Below are 15,338 nucleotides of genomic sequence, written 5' to 3'. Positions count from 1 at the left end.
CTCGTGGCAATTAACTCAACCAGAAGGGTAGGAGAGTTGAGCGCTCAGGTGTCAGAGCCCCCCTACAGTTTTCCATAAGGATAAAATTTATCTCTATCCTCATCCAAAACTTCTCACAAAAGTAGTCTCTAATTTTCATGTTAACCAAGCAATCTGCTTGCCCATGTTCCTTCTAAAACCCCATGCACATAGGGATGAGGAAAAGCTTCACTCCTTGGATGTGAGAAGGGCTTTAGCTTTCTGACTGGATTAAATCTTTAAGATCCTGTTGTTGGAGCAGCAGTGATCTTGTATGCTCTGTATAACCTGTATGTTCAAAAGGTCTGTTACACCTTCCCCCCCCTCTTTTGTCTCCTCTCCCTCTTTGAATACCTGTGAAAACAACAAGGAGTCTGGTGGCACCTTAAAGACTAACAGATTTATTTGGGCATAAGCTTTCGTGAGTAAAAACCTCATTTCTTCTCTATGCATCCGAAGAAGTGAGGTTTTTACTCACGAAAGCTTATGCCCAAATAAATCTGTTAGTCTTTAAGGTGCCACCAGACTCCTTGTTGTTTTTGTAGATACAGACTAACACGGCTACCCCCTGATACTTAATACCTGTGAAGTGGCTTTCCCCCTCCCTCCTGGAATGCTTGTGGGATGAATGGGCTGCTTGAACAGCTGGAAGATCAGAAGAGCTCCCAGGTAGACAAGGTGTCTGGGACTCTAATTAGGCAGCGCTCACACACCAAATGCATGGACACTGGCCGAGGTGAAGTGTGACCAACCAGACGCGGCCAAGTCATATCTAGTCGTAGGCCATGAGGAGCAGGTCCTTAAAAGGGGAAGGGGCCATGTGCGCAGCAGTGCACTCACAAGCTTGTACCTCCCGTGAAGGCCCTTCGCCTGGACTGCCTGGCCAGTGGTTCGCTGTGTTGCATTCCATCGTGCCTTGGGAAGACTTACCTTCATCGCACCATCCATCGCTGTGCTGTGGCATACTTACCTTGAAGAACCCTGACATCTCCAGTGCCGTGCCTGTCCTGGGAGCGTGAGTATGCAAGTGTGAGTGTGACCCCCCCCACCTTCTTTTGAGCTTAGCTATCAGTATAATAAACGTTCTGCTTTCTGCCAAACTCTGGTGGGTCATTAGTCCTCCCTAAACTTACTAGCTGTCCCAATTTCAGGTAACATCCTCTATGCAGTGGTTTGTAGCAGTTGCAAACAGAGCTAAGGGCTAACCAGTTTCCTCTCAGAAAATCTCATCTTCGATCTCATGTATTTGTTTATGCTACCCACTGGCTAATACAATCCCTCCATCTAGAGTATTGGCGCCTTCTACCAGAGCGCAGACACCTTCTGTAGCTTTCTTGATGCAAGTGCAGATTGTAGATGTTTGTAAAGCAGCAGGGTCTTCAGTCCACACTTTTACTTCTCATTATGCCATTTCCTGTCAGTCCAGAGATGAGGCCAGTTTCGGATGAATGGTCTTACACTCTCTGTTTAGGTAGACTCTGAACCCACCTACATGCGTGTTTGCTTGTGTTACCTACAGTGGAGTGGACGTCTGCAATCACTCAACGAAAAAAATATTACCTACTGTTGTGTCACTGTTGTTCTTTGAGATGGGTTGCACATGTCCATTCCACATTGGAGTCTGTTCGGTATGAAGGAATTGAGAGGGGTTGGGATAGCTCTGCCCTTTTATACCAGCATGCAGTAGCGTGTGGCAACAGAGGGCACTCCAGCAACTCTGACTGGTGCCACTGAGGGACAAAAATCTCCAACATCTGTGCATGAGGCATGCATGCATCTACGGTGGAATGTACATGTGCAACACATCTTAAAGAACAACAGTTTCAAAAAGGTAGGTAACCGTTTTTTAAGATTTTTTGTTTCAGTTATATGTTTACTTCTAATGTACAGCACTCTCTTAGTTGTTGAATATTAACATTTAGGAATAGTAGTTACTCCTTGTAACAAAGTCTTTGGAGTTAGTAACAAAAAATTATCTCCACTCATCTTCCCAGTGTTTGTATTTTCTGATCTTATGGTGGATGATCAGTCGGGGTATCCCAGAGAATTGAGAGAGAAATATATTATGTCAAAGACTTTGGGAAGGTAAGCACCATACTTACTAAAATATTTAGGACTTATTTTCCTTTAGTTTTGTGTGGATGATGTTTGAACTGTAACTAGTATTAACTATTTGCTATTATTTTAGTACTGTTTCAATAATACCATCCTAGGCACTATGGTAATACAAACAAAAACACGGTGCTTTTCAGACGAATAAAAAATGAAGGCCCAGGTTCTCTCATCCTACTCCAGCCACTTTTTGCCACTTAGGTGAAATCTGGCCTTAACTGGCCAGCTGAGAATTCTCTCCGCAGTTTTTACCTGGCATAAATCAGTGTAAGTGTCTCCTTTGTCAGCAGCCCCACCATAGCCTGGCAAAATGGGCAGGAGTTGGGTGGAGCACACCTGAATTATGTCAATTCACAACTTGTTTATTTTCCATTAGAAGAGATCATAGCCAGTTAGAGCATCTTAGAGGCTATGCTAACTTAGATCAGTAGATCAGTGCTGGTGCTTATGCAGCTGGATGCTAATACAATTATACAGGGGGTCAGACTATGTGATCACAATGGTCCTTCTGACTTTCTAATCAATTAATAATATACTGTGAGAATCAAGGAGGTGTAACTTGCTCCCTAATGCACTCTGTTCAGGGAGTGTCTCTGTGCAGGAGAGAATCTGGGTGTGGACTTGTGTCCCGCAGTGTTAACATTCAGATCAGTGTATGAGGGAAATGGGCAAACAGTAGCTTTATATGTGTGTGGGGAGAAGCTGATGACAAGCTGTGGCAGTAAGATAATGTGGTAACTGAGGTGATTTTGATTTTTTTTTTTTTTTTTTTTTTTAAATCTGTCCTTCACTGTAGTTTCCTTCTGCTTTACAGGGAGCACTTGTACATGCATTTAAAGCTGTTAAAAGGAGGAGGTAGGATTTGAAGGCCTTGTTGAAGAAGTTTGTTTTGCAGAGAGTATTGGAAAAATTTTAGCCTCAGTGCTGGACAGTAGTTTACTTTATGTAGTGTTCTTCCTCAAACGATTTTTTTGAGGTGTTAATAGGACAGATTAATTTTTCACTGCAAAGAATTCTTACTCCTTAATGCGAAGTCTTCTTTTCAGTTGCCTGTCTTGTACTAGTAACTGTGGTTAGTTACTGCCTATTTGAAATATGGTACCCCTGAAAGTAAGTTCCTAGAGCTGCCTGTAAAATAAGTCTTTCTATTCTGAATGTCCAAGGGTGAAATAGAAGGAATTATATTTCTTTGTTAATAGGTAGCTAACAGCACTGGCAGTAAATCTGAAATTTAGCAGATTTGTTCATTCATTCCCAATCTATATGGTTTTGACATCTTATTCCACTGCTGGGCCATCAGAGTACGGGCTCCTTGGATTGCTGGGATTATAGCTGCCCATTTTCTGGTTTCAGCTCTGAATGATGAAAACAGTTAAAGCTGGAATTCTGAATTATGGCACACAGGTAGACCTATTTTCCTTAAAACAGCCGGGTTTGGGCCTTATGCTTCTAATTGACTTGGGTTTAAAACATAACTTTTAATTGTGAAACTCAAATTTATGATTGAGTACTCACAGTTCTTCTTCGAGTGCTTGCTCATGTTGATTCCATTCTAGGTGTGTGTGTGCCCATAGAATCATAGAATATCAGGGTTGGAAAGGACCTCAAGAGGTCATCTAGTCCAACCCCCTGCTCAAAGCAGGACCAATTCCCAACTAAATCATCCCAGCCAGGGCTTTGTCAAGCCGGGCCTTAAAAACCTCCAAGGAAGGAGACTCCACCACCTCCCTAGGTAACGCATTCCAGTGCTTCACCACCCACCTAGTGAAATAGTGTTTCCTAATATCCAACCTGGACCTCCCCCACTGCAACTTGAGACCATTGCTCCTTGTTCTGTCATCTGCCACCACTGAGAACAGCCGAGCTCCATCCTCTTTGGAACCCCCCTTCAGGTAGTTGAAGGCTGCTATCAAATCCCCACCTCATTCTTCTCTTCTGGAGACTAAACAATCCCAGTTCCCTCAGCCTCTCCTCATAAGTCATGTGCTCCAGACCCCCTAATCATTTTTGTTGCCCTCCGCTGGACTCGTTCCAATTTTTCCACATTCTTCTTGTAGTGTGGGGCCCAAAACTGGACACAGTATTCCAGATGAGGCCTCACCAATGTCGAATAAAGGGGAACGATCACGTTTCTCGATCTGCTGGCAATGCCCCTACTTATACAGCCCAAAATGCCGCTAGCCTTCTTGGCAACAAGAGCACACTGTTGACTCATATCCAGCTTCTCGTCCACTGTGACCCCTAGGTCCTTTTCTGCAGAACTGCTACCTAGCCATTCGGTCCCTAGTCTGTAGCAGTGCATGGGATTCTTCCATCCTAAGTGCAGGACTCTGCACTTTTCCTTGTTGAACCTCATCAGGTTTTTTTTGGCCCAATCCTCTAATTTGTCTAGGTCCCTCTGTATCCGATCCCTACCCTCTAGTGTATCTACCACGCCTCCTAGTTTAGTGTCATCTGCAAACTTGCTGAGAGTGCAGACCACACCATCCTCTAGATCATTAATAAAGATATTAAACAAAACCGGCCCCAGGACCGACCCTTGGGGCACTCCGCTTGAAACCGGCTGCCAACTAGACATGGAGCCATTGATCACTACCCGTTGAGCCCGACGATCTAGCCAGCTTTCTATCCACCTTACAGTCCATTCATCCAGCCCATACTTCTTTAACTTGGCGGCAAGAATACTGTGGAAGACCGTATCAAAAGCTTTGCTAAAGTCAAGGAATAACACATCCACTGCTTTCCCCTCATCAACAGAGCCCATGTTCGTGGTCGATGGAGATTTTTGCCTTAGCGGTATCCAGAGGGCCAATTGTGGCGCCTTCTGGAGTGCTGCACTCATGCGGCAGTATATCAGGCGTTGCCAGTCCTACACCTTCTCAGTTCCTTCTTACCACCCGTGGTGGTTAGTCGGAGTGCCTTTCTTGCTTAGCAAGAGCTAGTAGTTTTTTCTCCTACAAACTTCGTGCCTTAGGGCCTTTTGAAAATAGTTTATGTATAGTATTAGTTAGGTAGTTGTTAAGTGTAGTTGTTAGTAGTAGTTAAGGGCAGAAAAGAAGTATCTTCTTCTGGCCAAAGGGTCACAAGCAGGGTCACACCTCCTCTACTCCCAAGAACAAAGAGGCCAAAAAGCTCAATCTCTTTGGGAGAAACATTTATTCGACTACCAGCTTACAATTTTGAGTGGCGAATCATCAAGTACTGTTGGGCAGATATAATTTTAATCTCTGGGACGGCCTAAAAAAGTTCCAGGAATCGCTCCTGCAGGGTTTGGCCCAGGAGTTCGGCACTCTGGTGGAGGAGGGCACCGCAGCGGCCAAATGCTCCCTGCAAATGGACTGGGATGAAGTGGATTTGGCGACTCGAGTGGTCGTGCCGGTGGTGGTTATGCTGCGCAACTCCTGGCTCCAAACAGCGGGCCTCTCCCAGGAGATGCAGACCTTGATTCAGGACTTTCCTTTTGACAGGGTTGGTCTCTTCTCTGAGCAGATGGATGTCAGGCTGCACGGGTTGAAGGATACTAGAGCCACCATTTGCTCCTTGGGCATGCACACGCTGCAGTCTGCTTGTAAGCCCTTCTGGCTGCCCCTGCCGCCATCGTCGACGCCCTTCTTCCTCCCCCTCACCTGCATAACCTGGGCCCGCCAAACACGTAGGGGGCCAAAAGCTCTCATTTTTAGAGCCCTGCAAATCCGCGGATATCCGCTTTATATCCGCGGATATCCGCTTTATATCCGCAGATGCAGATATCTGTGGATCATTTCTGCGGGTAGCAGTGCGGATGCGGATACAAATTTTGTATCTGCACAGGGCTCTGATGGTAAGAGCTGCGCGGGCAGCTGTAAGGAATCGCGGCACGGATCCTCCACCTGCCCTGGGCAGGGACACTGGGCGGGGGGCTGCTCGGGTCCCCCACCCAAGGCAGGTGGAGGGTCTGCCGCGGCTCCCCACAGTTGCCAGCGTGGCTCTCCTGGACCCGGCTCCGGCTGGGGAGGGAGGCGGCTTGGAGCCACAGCCTGTCCACGGTAAGAGCCAGGCGGGCGGCTGTGGGGAGCCACGGTGGACCCTCCACCGGCCCTGGGTGCGGGGCCTGAGCAGGCCCTGGGCAGCTCCACAGGTATCTCCCCTCGCTGCAGCCAGGTCAGCATGGAGCCCAGCCAGGGAGTCGTGGCGAACCCTCCACATGCCCGCAGTGTGTGTGGGGGATGGGGCTGACTGAGAGCAGCCCCCAGCTGTGTCATAGAATCCTAGAATCTCAGGGTTGGACGAGACCTCAGGAGGTCGTCTAGTCCAGCCCCCTGCTCAAAGCAGGACCAACCCCAACTAAATCATCCCAGCCAGGGCTTTGTGAAGCTGGGCCTTAAAAACCTCTAAGGATGGAGATTCCACCACCTCCCTAGGTAAAGCATTCAAGTGCTTCATCACCCTCCTAGTGAAATAGTTTTTCCTAATATCCAACCTAGACCTCCCCCATTGCAACTTGAGACCGTTACTCCTTGTTCTGTCGTCTGCCACCACTGAGAACAGCTGAGCTCCATCCTCTTTGGAACCCCCCTTCAGGTAGTTGAAAGCAGCTATCAAACCACACCCGCCCCCTTCTCTTCTGCAGACGAAATAAGCCCAGTTCCCTCAGCCTCTCCACAAAAGTTATGTGCTCCAAACCCCTGATCATTTTCGTTGCCCTCTGTTGGACTCTATTCCCACAGCTGCCCACGCGGCTGTCCCCGACCGGGCTCTGGCGAAGATGTCTCAGAGCCCCAGCCCAGCCTCAGTGTAGAGCCCTGCAAATCCGCAGATATCCGCAGATAATTTTTGTGGATCGCGGAACGGATGCGGAAACACGTTTGTGTATCCACACAGGGCTCCACTCATTTTGAGGGTGCACTCGAGAGTGACGCCCCAGTCAGCTACCTTGATCCTTCCCGTCTCTTCCTCGACCGTCTATGCCCCTACCGTTTGGCTTGATTAGGGTCTTGGATATAATATCTCGGGGCTATACCCTGCAATTCACAGCTGTCCCTCCCTCCCCGCCTCCTCTTCAGGGACCCTTTTCATGAACAACTCCTCGTTCAGAAGGTCAAAAAGCTCCTGTGTCTGGAGGCCGTGGATGAGGTTCCTTGGGACATTGAAGGAAGAGGATTCTACTCTCTCTACTTCCTAATCCCAAAGGCAAAAGGGGGCCTAAGATCCATCCTACACCTGCATAACCTCAACAAATCTCTCAAGAAGTTGAAGTTCTGCATGGTCTCCCTGGCCTCCACCATCCCCTCCTTGGATCCGGGAGACTGGTACACCATTCTCGACTTAAAAGATGCTTACTTTCATGTCTCCATATACCCAGGTCACGGGCGTTTCTTGTGTTTTATAGTGGCGAGGCACCATTTCCAGTTCACGGCCCTGCCCTTTGACCTATCCTCGGCACCCAGTGTGTTCACGAAGTGCATGGTGCCAGTGGCAGCTTACCTGAGACGTTGAGGGGTCCAGATTTTCGACGACTGGCTCCTCAAAGGCAGGTCTCCAGAGCAGGTGCAGAGGAGCCTTGATCTGGTTCGTTCTACCTGCCATGACCTGGGCTTGTTGATAAACACAGAAAAGTCCACATTAACACTAGTTCAAGGCATAGAGTTTATTGGAGCAGTTCTCGACTGCACTTGGGCCAGGGCCTTTCTCCCGGAAACACGTTTTCAGGCCATGTTGGACCTGATCTCCCACGTAAGGAGCCATCCGCTCACCATGGCCCGCAACTGATGGGCACATGGTCAGCCATGCTTGACTTCATCTACAGCCTCTGCAAGCGTGGCTGGTCTTGGTCTATATCCCCAGCAGACACGTCCTGGACTGAGTGGTCATGGTGCTGAACCATGTCCTTTCATCCCTGAACTGGTGGCTGGATACCAAGTCGGTGCTGCAAGGAGTTCCCTTTGCTACCCCATCCCCGTCACTTACCCTGGTTTCAGACGCATTGGATCTGGACTGGGGAGCCCACCACTGGTGATTTCAACGTGACGTAGCCCTTCACATCCATATCAGGGAGCTCAGAGCGGTTCGCCTGGCCTGCCAGGCTTTCTTGTCCCACCTAAGAGGCAAGGTGATGCAGGTCCTGATGGGCAATACCGCTGTGATGTATTACATGAACAGGCAGGGCGGTGCCAGGTCTTCGGCCCTGTGTCAGGAGGTGCTCAGCCTCTGGGACTTTTGTGTGTGTCATGCCATTCGTCTAGTAGCCACCCACCTGCCTTGAACCAAGAACATCTTGGCAAATCGCCTCAGCAGTACCTTCTCGTCTCGCCATGAATGGTCACTCCATCCGGAGGTGGTCAGCCTAATCTTCCACAGCGTGGGACTCCCCAGGTGGACCTGTTCACGTCCAGGCAGAACAGAAAATGCCGTGGGTTCTGTTCTTGGCAGGGCAGGGACAAGGGCTCCCTGTCAGACACCTTTTTGATTCCGTAGTCGGGAGCCCTTCCCACCAGTAACGTTGATCCACAAGGTACTGCTAAAGGTGAAGCAAGACAAAGTGAACGCCATCCTCATAGCCCCAGTGTGGCCTCACCAACACTGGTGTAGCCTGCTGCGAAGTCTTTCGGCAGCCACCCCGCTGCAGCTGTGTCTTCGGCTAGACCTGCTGTCCCAGGATCATGGCAATCTGCGGCATCCGAACCTGGTGGCACTGCACTTGACAGCTTGGCTACTGCGTGGCAAAGTCTGGACAAACAGGCGTGCTCTGCTGGTGTCCAACAGGTCCTGCTGGGCAGCAGAAAACCTTCCACCAGGGCTACCTACATGGTGAAGTGGAAGCGGTCTGTGTGTTGGGCCTCAGATAGGCACATTTAAGCTAAAGCGGCCCCACTGCAGGACATCCTAGACTATCTGCTGCACCTTAAGCTCCAGGGCCTGTCGCTCTCTTCGGTCAAGGGGCACCTAGTAGCCATTTTGGCGTTCCATCCTCCATTTCAAGGCAAGACGGTCTTTGCCCATTCTATGACGGCACGGTTCTTGAAAGGTCTGAAGCGCCTGTAGCCAAATGTCTGGGACCCCTTTGGGACCTGAATCTTGCACTGTCAATGCTCATAGGTCCCCCCTTCAAACCCTTGGTTTTCTGCTCCCTCCTGGAAGGTTTCTTTCACTATAACTTCAGCCCGCAGGGTGTCAGAGATCAGGGCACTCACCTCAGGGCTGCCGTATATGGTCTTGGACGAGGTCCAGTTGTGCCCGCACTCAGCTTTCCTGCTCAAGGTTGTTTCCCAGTTTCACACTGGTCCAGACATTTACTTACTGGTCTTCTGTCCCAAGCCTCATGCGACGGATGATGAATGCAGGCTGCATACCCTAGATGTCAGATGGGCGCTAGCCTTCTACATAGATAGAATGAAGCTGTTCCGTAAGTCAACACAGTTGTTTGTTGCTGTTGCAGACAGGATGAAGGGTTGCCCAGTGTCTGCCCAGAGAATATCGTCATGGATCACGGCTTGCATCCTCTACTGTTATGAGTTGGCAAAGGTGCTCATGCCAGTGATTGTGACGGCTCACTTGCCTAGGGCGCAGACGTCATCGGCAGCCTTCCTGTCACAGTTGCCGATCCAAGAAATCTGTTGGGCTGCTACCTGGTCGTCCATCCATGCATTCACAACTTATTATGCGCTTACCGAGCAAGCCCGGGGTGATGCTGGCTTTGGCAGAGCAGTGCTGCAAGACCAGGAACTCCGAGCCCACCTCCATTGATACTGTTTGAGTCACCTAGAATGGAATCGACATGAGCAAGCTCTCGAAGAAGAAAAAACGGTTACCTACTTTTCGTAACTGTTGTTCTTTGAGATGTGTTACTCGTGTCCATTTACCTGCCCTCCTGCCCCTCTTGTCGGAGTTGTCGGCAATAAGGAACCGAAAGGGCGTAGGGCCGGCAGCACCTGTTATACTAGTGCACGAGTGCAGCACTCCAGAGAGTGCCACAGCCGGCTCTACGGAAACCGCTAAGGCAAAAATCTCCAACGACCGCACACGTGGGCGCGCACACACCTAGAATGGAATGGACATGAGCAACAAATCTCGAAGAACAACAGTTACGAAAGGTAGGTAACCGTTTTTTAGGAACAGAAAATCAGGTTTGAAATAGTTTGCTAGCAGTCGTGTTACTTTCTGAATCAGTATCCCTCCTCTACCCCATGGTTGCAAGCACGGGGAAGAATTGAAGGTCAGAGTATAACCCCTTGTGGGACATCACTATTTGGGTCCTCAAGCAAAAAAGAGAGAAATGGTGACCTGATATTTTTAATATAAAATGTCTTTAAAGTGGAATTTTTCCCAAAAAGTCTTTGTAGATCATAAAAGAGCAGCAAAGTAAAAACAGAAGTCTGAATGGATTTGTACGGATTTCCTCCTATAATCTCATAATCAAAAATATTTTTTTTTTTGCTATATGTGTTGCTCAGAGTTGTGCAACCTTGTGATGCAGGACTTCATGTATTATAATGTTCTTTTGTCACTGGGCTGTATTAATGGGGCCTGGGTGGACTTTGTGAGCTTAAGTCAAAACCGTAGGGATATGTTTTGAGAGTTTGTTATTGTGTTTTTAGCCATTTGTGCAGCTGAAATGCCAACAGTGCTTGTCCTCAGTATTCTCTTAATAGCTTTCAGTTTGGAGTTTTGGTTGTAATTTGATTTCTGTATTAGAACATTGATGGCTACCAGCATCTATCCTAATCTAATGTGCCTACTACTGATGTGTCTAAATACTGCACACCCAGTCTGCTGCATTCAAAGGGTTAGAAGACAGCAGCATTCTAATCACGTGTAATATCAAGTACCAAACACCTTCTGTGTTTGATCTATTTTTATTTGTCACCCACGTATTGAAAAGTGCTTGCAAGCTTTAACATAACTAAATTTTTATATTAGTGGTGCCTGTGGAGAGGTTAAATTGGCATTTGAGAGGACCACGTGTAACAAAGTTGCTGTAAAGATAATCAATAAACGGAGATTTATAACAAGTGCTGTGAGAGACACAGTAAGTATCTATTTTTTGACCATCTTGCAGTGGTTCTGAAGTATTTAGTACTTCTTTGTGAACATTATAAATGTTTATCGCTATAATTTAAAGTTTTCTGGATTCAGATGCATTTTTGTAATGTGTGAAGCTTTGTGTATATTTAAAAAAATAAATCAAACCACACTATTTGTAAGAAATTAAGTGTATTAAACAATTAGGATTAATTAATAGTCTAGTCCAAATGGTCTTGGTGTTTAATATGGCTAGATGCAGACTCCTTTTGTTACCTCTCCCCTGAGATGGAAGGATCCTTCACCTCTTGTTGGGACAGACTATAGTGAGTTTTTCCAGAGACCGCCTGAGATCCAAAAGTATTTTAAATTAAAGCTTATTTAGACAGTCGAGAAAAGCTCCAGTTAACTCCACAATAAATGTTTTAAGAAATATGCACAGGTCTAAGGCTCTCTCGCTCTGCTAGGCCCAAATCCTGAAAGCATCAGAAGAGGGGGATTTAAAAAAAATAAATAAATCCCACTTTGAGTTCTATGCTTGCAGATCCTTCCAGGCTAATTATTTCATCCCTCTCTCCCTGACACAGTGCATCTCAGACCAGCCACAGCTATCAGTTTCTTTCCTGGCTTTGTTGATGTTGCCAGGTGTTTATTATCTTACTAGCCAAGAAGATACCCTATGTATTTGCATCTTGACAATAAGATTTGTAAAGCTATGCTATTCTGGAAACATTTCTCCGGTACAAGAATAGCCAGTTAGCTACCACGTTTACTGAAACATCATCTCCCTTCCCTCTCTGTCCCTCATCCTACCACAGTTGCTTGTCTGATTTTAATCTCTTCCTATAGTACTTGAAAGGCTCCTTTGATTCTGTTGCATTTATAGTTACTTTTGTCTTTGTATAAACCTTGGTCATTTACTTGTTACGGGCTCCTTGTTTATGGGGTACATACAAAAAAGAAATCAGAGGACTACATCTTCCATGATGTACCAAGAGGTGAGACCATGTTGCATTGTGAAAGATGTAGTCTAATCAGGGAGCCCAGCCATACAGGAGAATGGGAGCCTGAGGCACCCGAACTATAACTCCCATGAGGTACTGTGGCAGCATTTCAGAATAAATTTATTTTAATTTTGGGCCAAAATGTTAGATTTTGGTTTTTTCGTCAAATACATCAAAATTTCCCATGGAAGATTTTAAGTTAAGGAATTCTTTTTCTGTTTTTGTTGAAATTTTCAGCAGGAGATTTTTTTTTTTCTGATGAGCTCTGCTATTTACATTGTAGCCACCTGTAAATTGTTAGGATGGAGCAAATGTATGTTATGTTTTCATAGGTATATTGCTGCAAAAGTCCCTGTATAAACAGTATTACTGCCTGCTCTGTCTGACACTTCAGTTCTCTTTTAAATAGGATCCAGCTTTTAATGTTAATACAGAAATTGAGATTTTGAAGAAAATAAATCATGTGAGTATAGTCTTAAAATCGGATTTATCTTCTGATTTTCTTGCTTGCTCTCTTTCTTTTGGGGTTACTGTAGTCTGGTATCTAATGCTCCAGTTACAGTTAGGAGGAACAGTTTCTTAATTTTAATTTTGTCTTTTCCTGATTGGGTAGCAATGGTCACTTATTATGACTATTGTAGATAAGGTTACAAAACACTTTCTGTTCTACCCCATATCTTTACATGCTTGTTGTAACTTTTCCACAACTTGCATCTTTGAAATTGAAATTTGGATTGAAATTTTCTTTACTTGGGCTCTGCTCGAACCACTGCATCAGAAAATAAGACTTCCCTTGATGCATCTTTCTGTGAATATTGTGAGATGGCCAAGCTTGCTGACCTAGCTTTGGCCTAAACCAAATCTCCACAGAACCACATGGTTGAAACTGCTTCTGGACAGAGACCCTAATCCAGGGTAGTTCATTATTATTTTTTTGTGTCAAGGTATAGTCAAGGTCCAGATTCCAGAGGAAATAATAATAAAAAAAAATTGATAAGTAAATAAAAACATTTCAGGGTCTATTCAAAAATGTCTGGTGGTCCAGATTAGGCCCGTGGTGCACCTATTGTCTAGTCAATCAGAACTTCCAGTGTGCGGATCTTCAGATCTGAGTTAATTCAATAACATTGTTTGAAACTTTCCATTGACTTAAATAATAAACCCCACAAAAGTAGTACACTTCCAAATATCTTAGACACGCCATCAATTTGAAATTGACTAAATTTAATAGGAAAAAAAGTAAGCCTTATACCTGCTCCTGAATTCCTTTGGCAATTTTAGTGGATTTACTAAATTTTACCCTTTTTTCTGTTCCTTTTGCTGTATGTAAACCCCCCACAAAGGGGAAGTCAAGTACAGTGGAATAGTATAATTGACTAGACAGAATGCATTGGCAGAGCTGTGTGGGAGCTCATCATAAGAATAAAAAGGGTGTTTCAGATTGTGATTGAGGTTAATTGAGAGAAATGTTTTTGGGGAAAACTTCCATGGCACATGTCTGCACTAAGCAGACAACCTGTCACATTAGTCTCACTATGATTAATATAAAATTTCACTTGCATTTTTTTAAAAAGAGAAACCTATATCAGCAAGGTGTCTTGCCATGTATACCTTGGACTGCACACCATTCTGAAATTATTTTTGGGGTAATATTTTCTTGTAATATTAGTTTTCATAAAATGATTGTGTCATTTTGTTGTTTCCTTCCTCTTTTGCTAGCCCTGCTTAATCAAGATAAAAAACTTCTTTGATGCAGAAGATTATTATATTGTTTTGGAATTGTAAGTAATTTGCATTCAATTTGTTCCAGAGTAAATGTTTTTCTACCATAAATAAAGTCATATAACTTCAACCTGACTTTATGATGATCTCAGGTGCTATCCAAAACCTTGGTAAAACTGGGGGTTAGGATAGACAGGAAAGTCATTCTTTTGGAGCTGCAGAGACACTCCACTCCTGCAGGATTCTCTACCCTGTCATCCTGATCAACTGCAGCTGCTGTGGTGGATCACATAAGTAGAGAGAGTCTCAAAAAGAGCACAGGCCTGGATCATTGAGAGCTTTACTGTTCGAGATCTGCTTCTTAACCTGGATCTAGAACTTTTTGGGGAGCCAGAGAAGGGTAAGTGACCGACCAGATGATGAGCCAGTTGCAGCTTCTGCATGGTCTTCACTGTCAGTCCCAGGTAGTACAGTCTGAAGATGATGAGAGCATGGATTGTTGTATCTACAGGTTTGCGTGATAAGAAGGGTGAAGTCTCCTGGCTACCCAAAGAGGATAGAAGGTGTTCCAAGGCTTTTTGCTACATTGACAAGCAATGGCCAGGTGGTGAACTTCCTTGGAATAGTGCTTCTGCTTTCCTGTTAACATCACCTCCATCTTCCCTGGGTTTAGTTTCAGCCAGCTCAAGACCAATTTATTTTTACTTTGCAGGTCACGTTTAAGAATTTATAAACATGTGCCCAATGGATGCATTTCAGAAAATGAATATACTTTACTTTTCATTGGGGTCTTTTTGTTTAGAGAAGCTTTTCAGTCTCAGGCTTTCCCAGTGAGGTCTAACTTCTGAAACCAATATATTGAATCTCTTTCTGTACTTCTGTTTCAGGATGGAAGGAGGAGAGTTATATGACAGAGTGTCGAGATCAACCAAGATGAAAGAAGCTACCTGCAAGCTCTATTTTTATCAGATGCTGTTGGCTGTAAAGGTAAATAGTCCTGAATTTGTATAAAGAAAAATATGGGTTTTCTCTGACTGGCAATCAGTGTAACTTCTTTACTTCTATCATTTGTACTTGCATGTGTTTTTACAGCAGTGGGTGAACTCTTCTCCTTATTCATAGAAGAGATTTAGGGCAGTGTTCCTTTAGTTATTATGCTAATCAACCTGGAAAGGTTCCACTCTCTTCCACAGGGGTGGGCAAACTACGGCCTGCGGGCCGCAAGCCATTTTAATCTGGCCATCGAGTTCCCAGTGGGGAGTGTGGTCTGGGGCTTGCCCTGCTCCGGCGCTCTAGCCAGCGAGCAGGGTCGGGGACCGCTCCACGCGGCTCCCAGAAGCAGCGGGATGGCCCCCCTCAGACTCCTATGCGTACGGTTAGCCAGGGGGCTCGGCTCTGCACACTGCCTCCGCCCCAAGTGCTGTCAGACCCACTCTCAGAAACCTCCCCCAGCTGCAGGAAGCTCAGCATCCTCTCCTGCTTCCT

At 45.8% G+C, this 15,338-nt stretch overlaps 1 protein-coding gene across 14 annotated transcripts in view; it reads left to right on the top strand.

Annotated features, from left to right (window-relative positions):
* CHEK2 (checkpoint kinase 2) overlaps positions 1-15,338 on the top strand; it is a 49,016-nt gene that overhangs the window by 20,714 nt on the left and 12,964 nt on the right. For all 14 annotated transcript variants that reach the window (XR_008442530.1, XR_008442529.1, XR_008442531.1 and 11 more), the window contains 5 exons: positions 2,013-2,103; positions 11,026-11,134; positions 12,541-12,594; positions 13,851-13,912; positions 14,741-14,840. Coding sequence is in view for 11 of the 14 variants with exons in the window: in XM_054006625.1 (XP_053862600.1) it covers positions 2,013-2,103; positions 11,026-11,134; positions 12,541-12,594; positions 13,851-13,912; positions 14,741-14,840 (416 nt within the window). In the remaining 3 variants the exon portion in view is untranslated. The remainder of the gene's footprint in view (positions 1-2,012; positions 2,104-11,025; positions 11,135-12,540; positions 12,595-13,850; positions 13,913-14,740; positions 14,841-15,338) is intronic.

The sequence above is a fragment of the Malaclemys terrapin genome, chromosome 16 (genome assembly GCF_027887155.1).
Source record: "Malaclemys terrapin pileata isolate rMalTer1 chromosome 16, rMalTer1.hap1, whole genome shotgun sequence".
In the NCBI taxonomy this organism is placed as follows: Eukaryota; Metazoa; Chordata; order Testudines; family Emydidae; genus Malaclemys; species Malaclemys terrapin.
The sequence above is the reverse complement of the archived record's forward strand: the minus strand, read 5'-3'. Positions and strand labels throughout refer to the sequence as shown.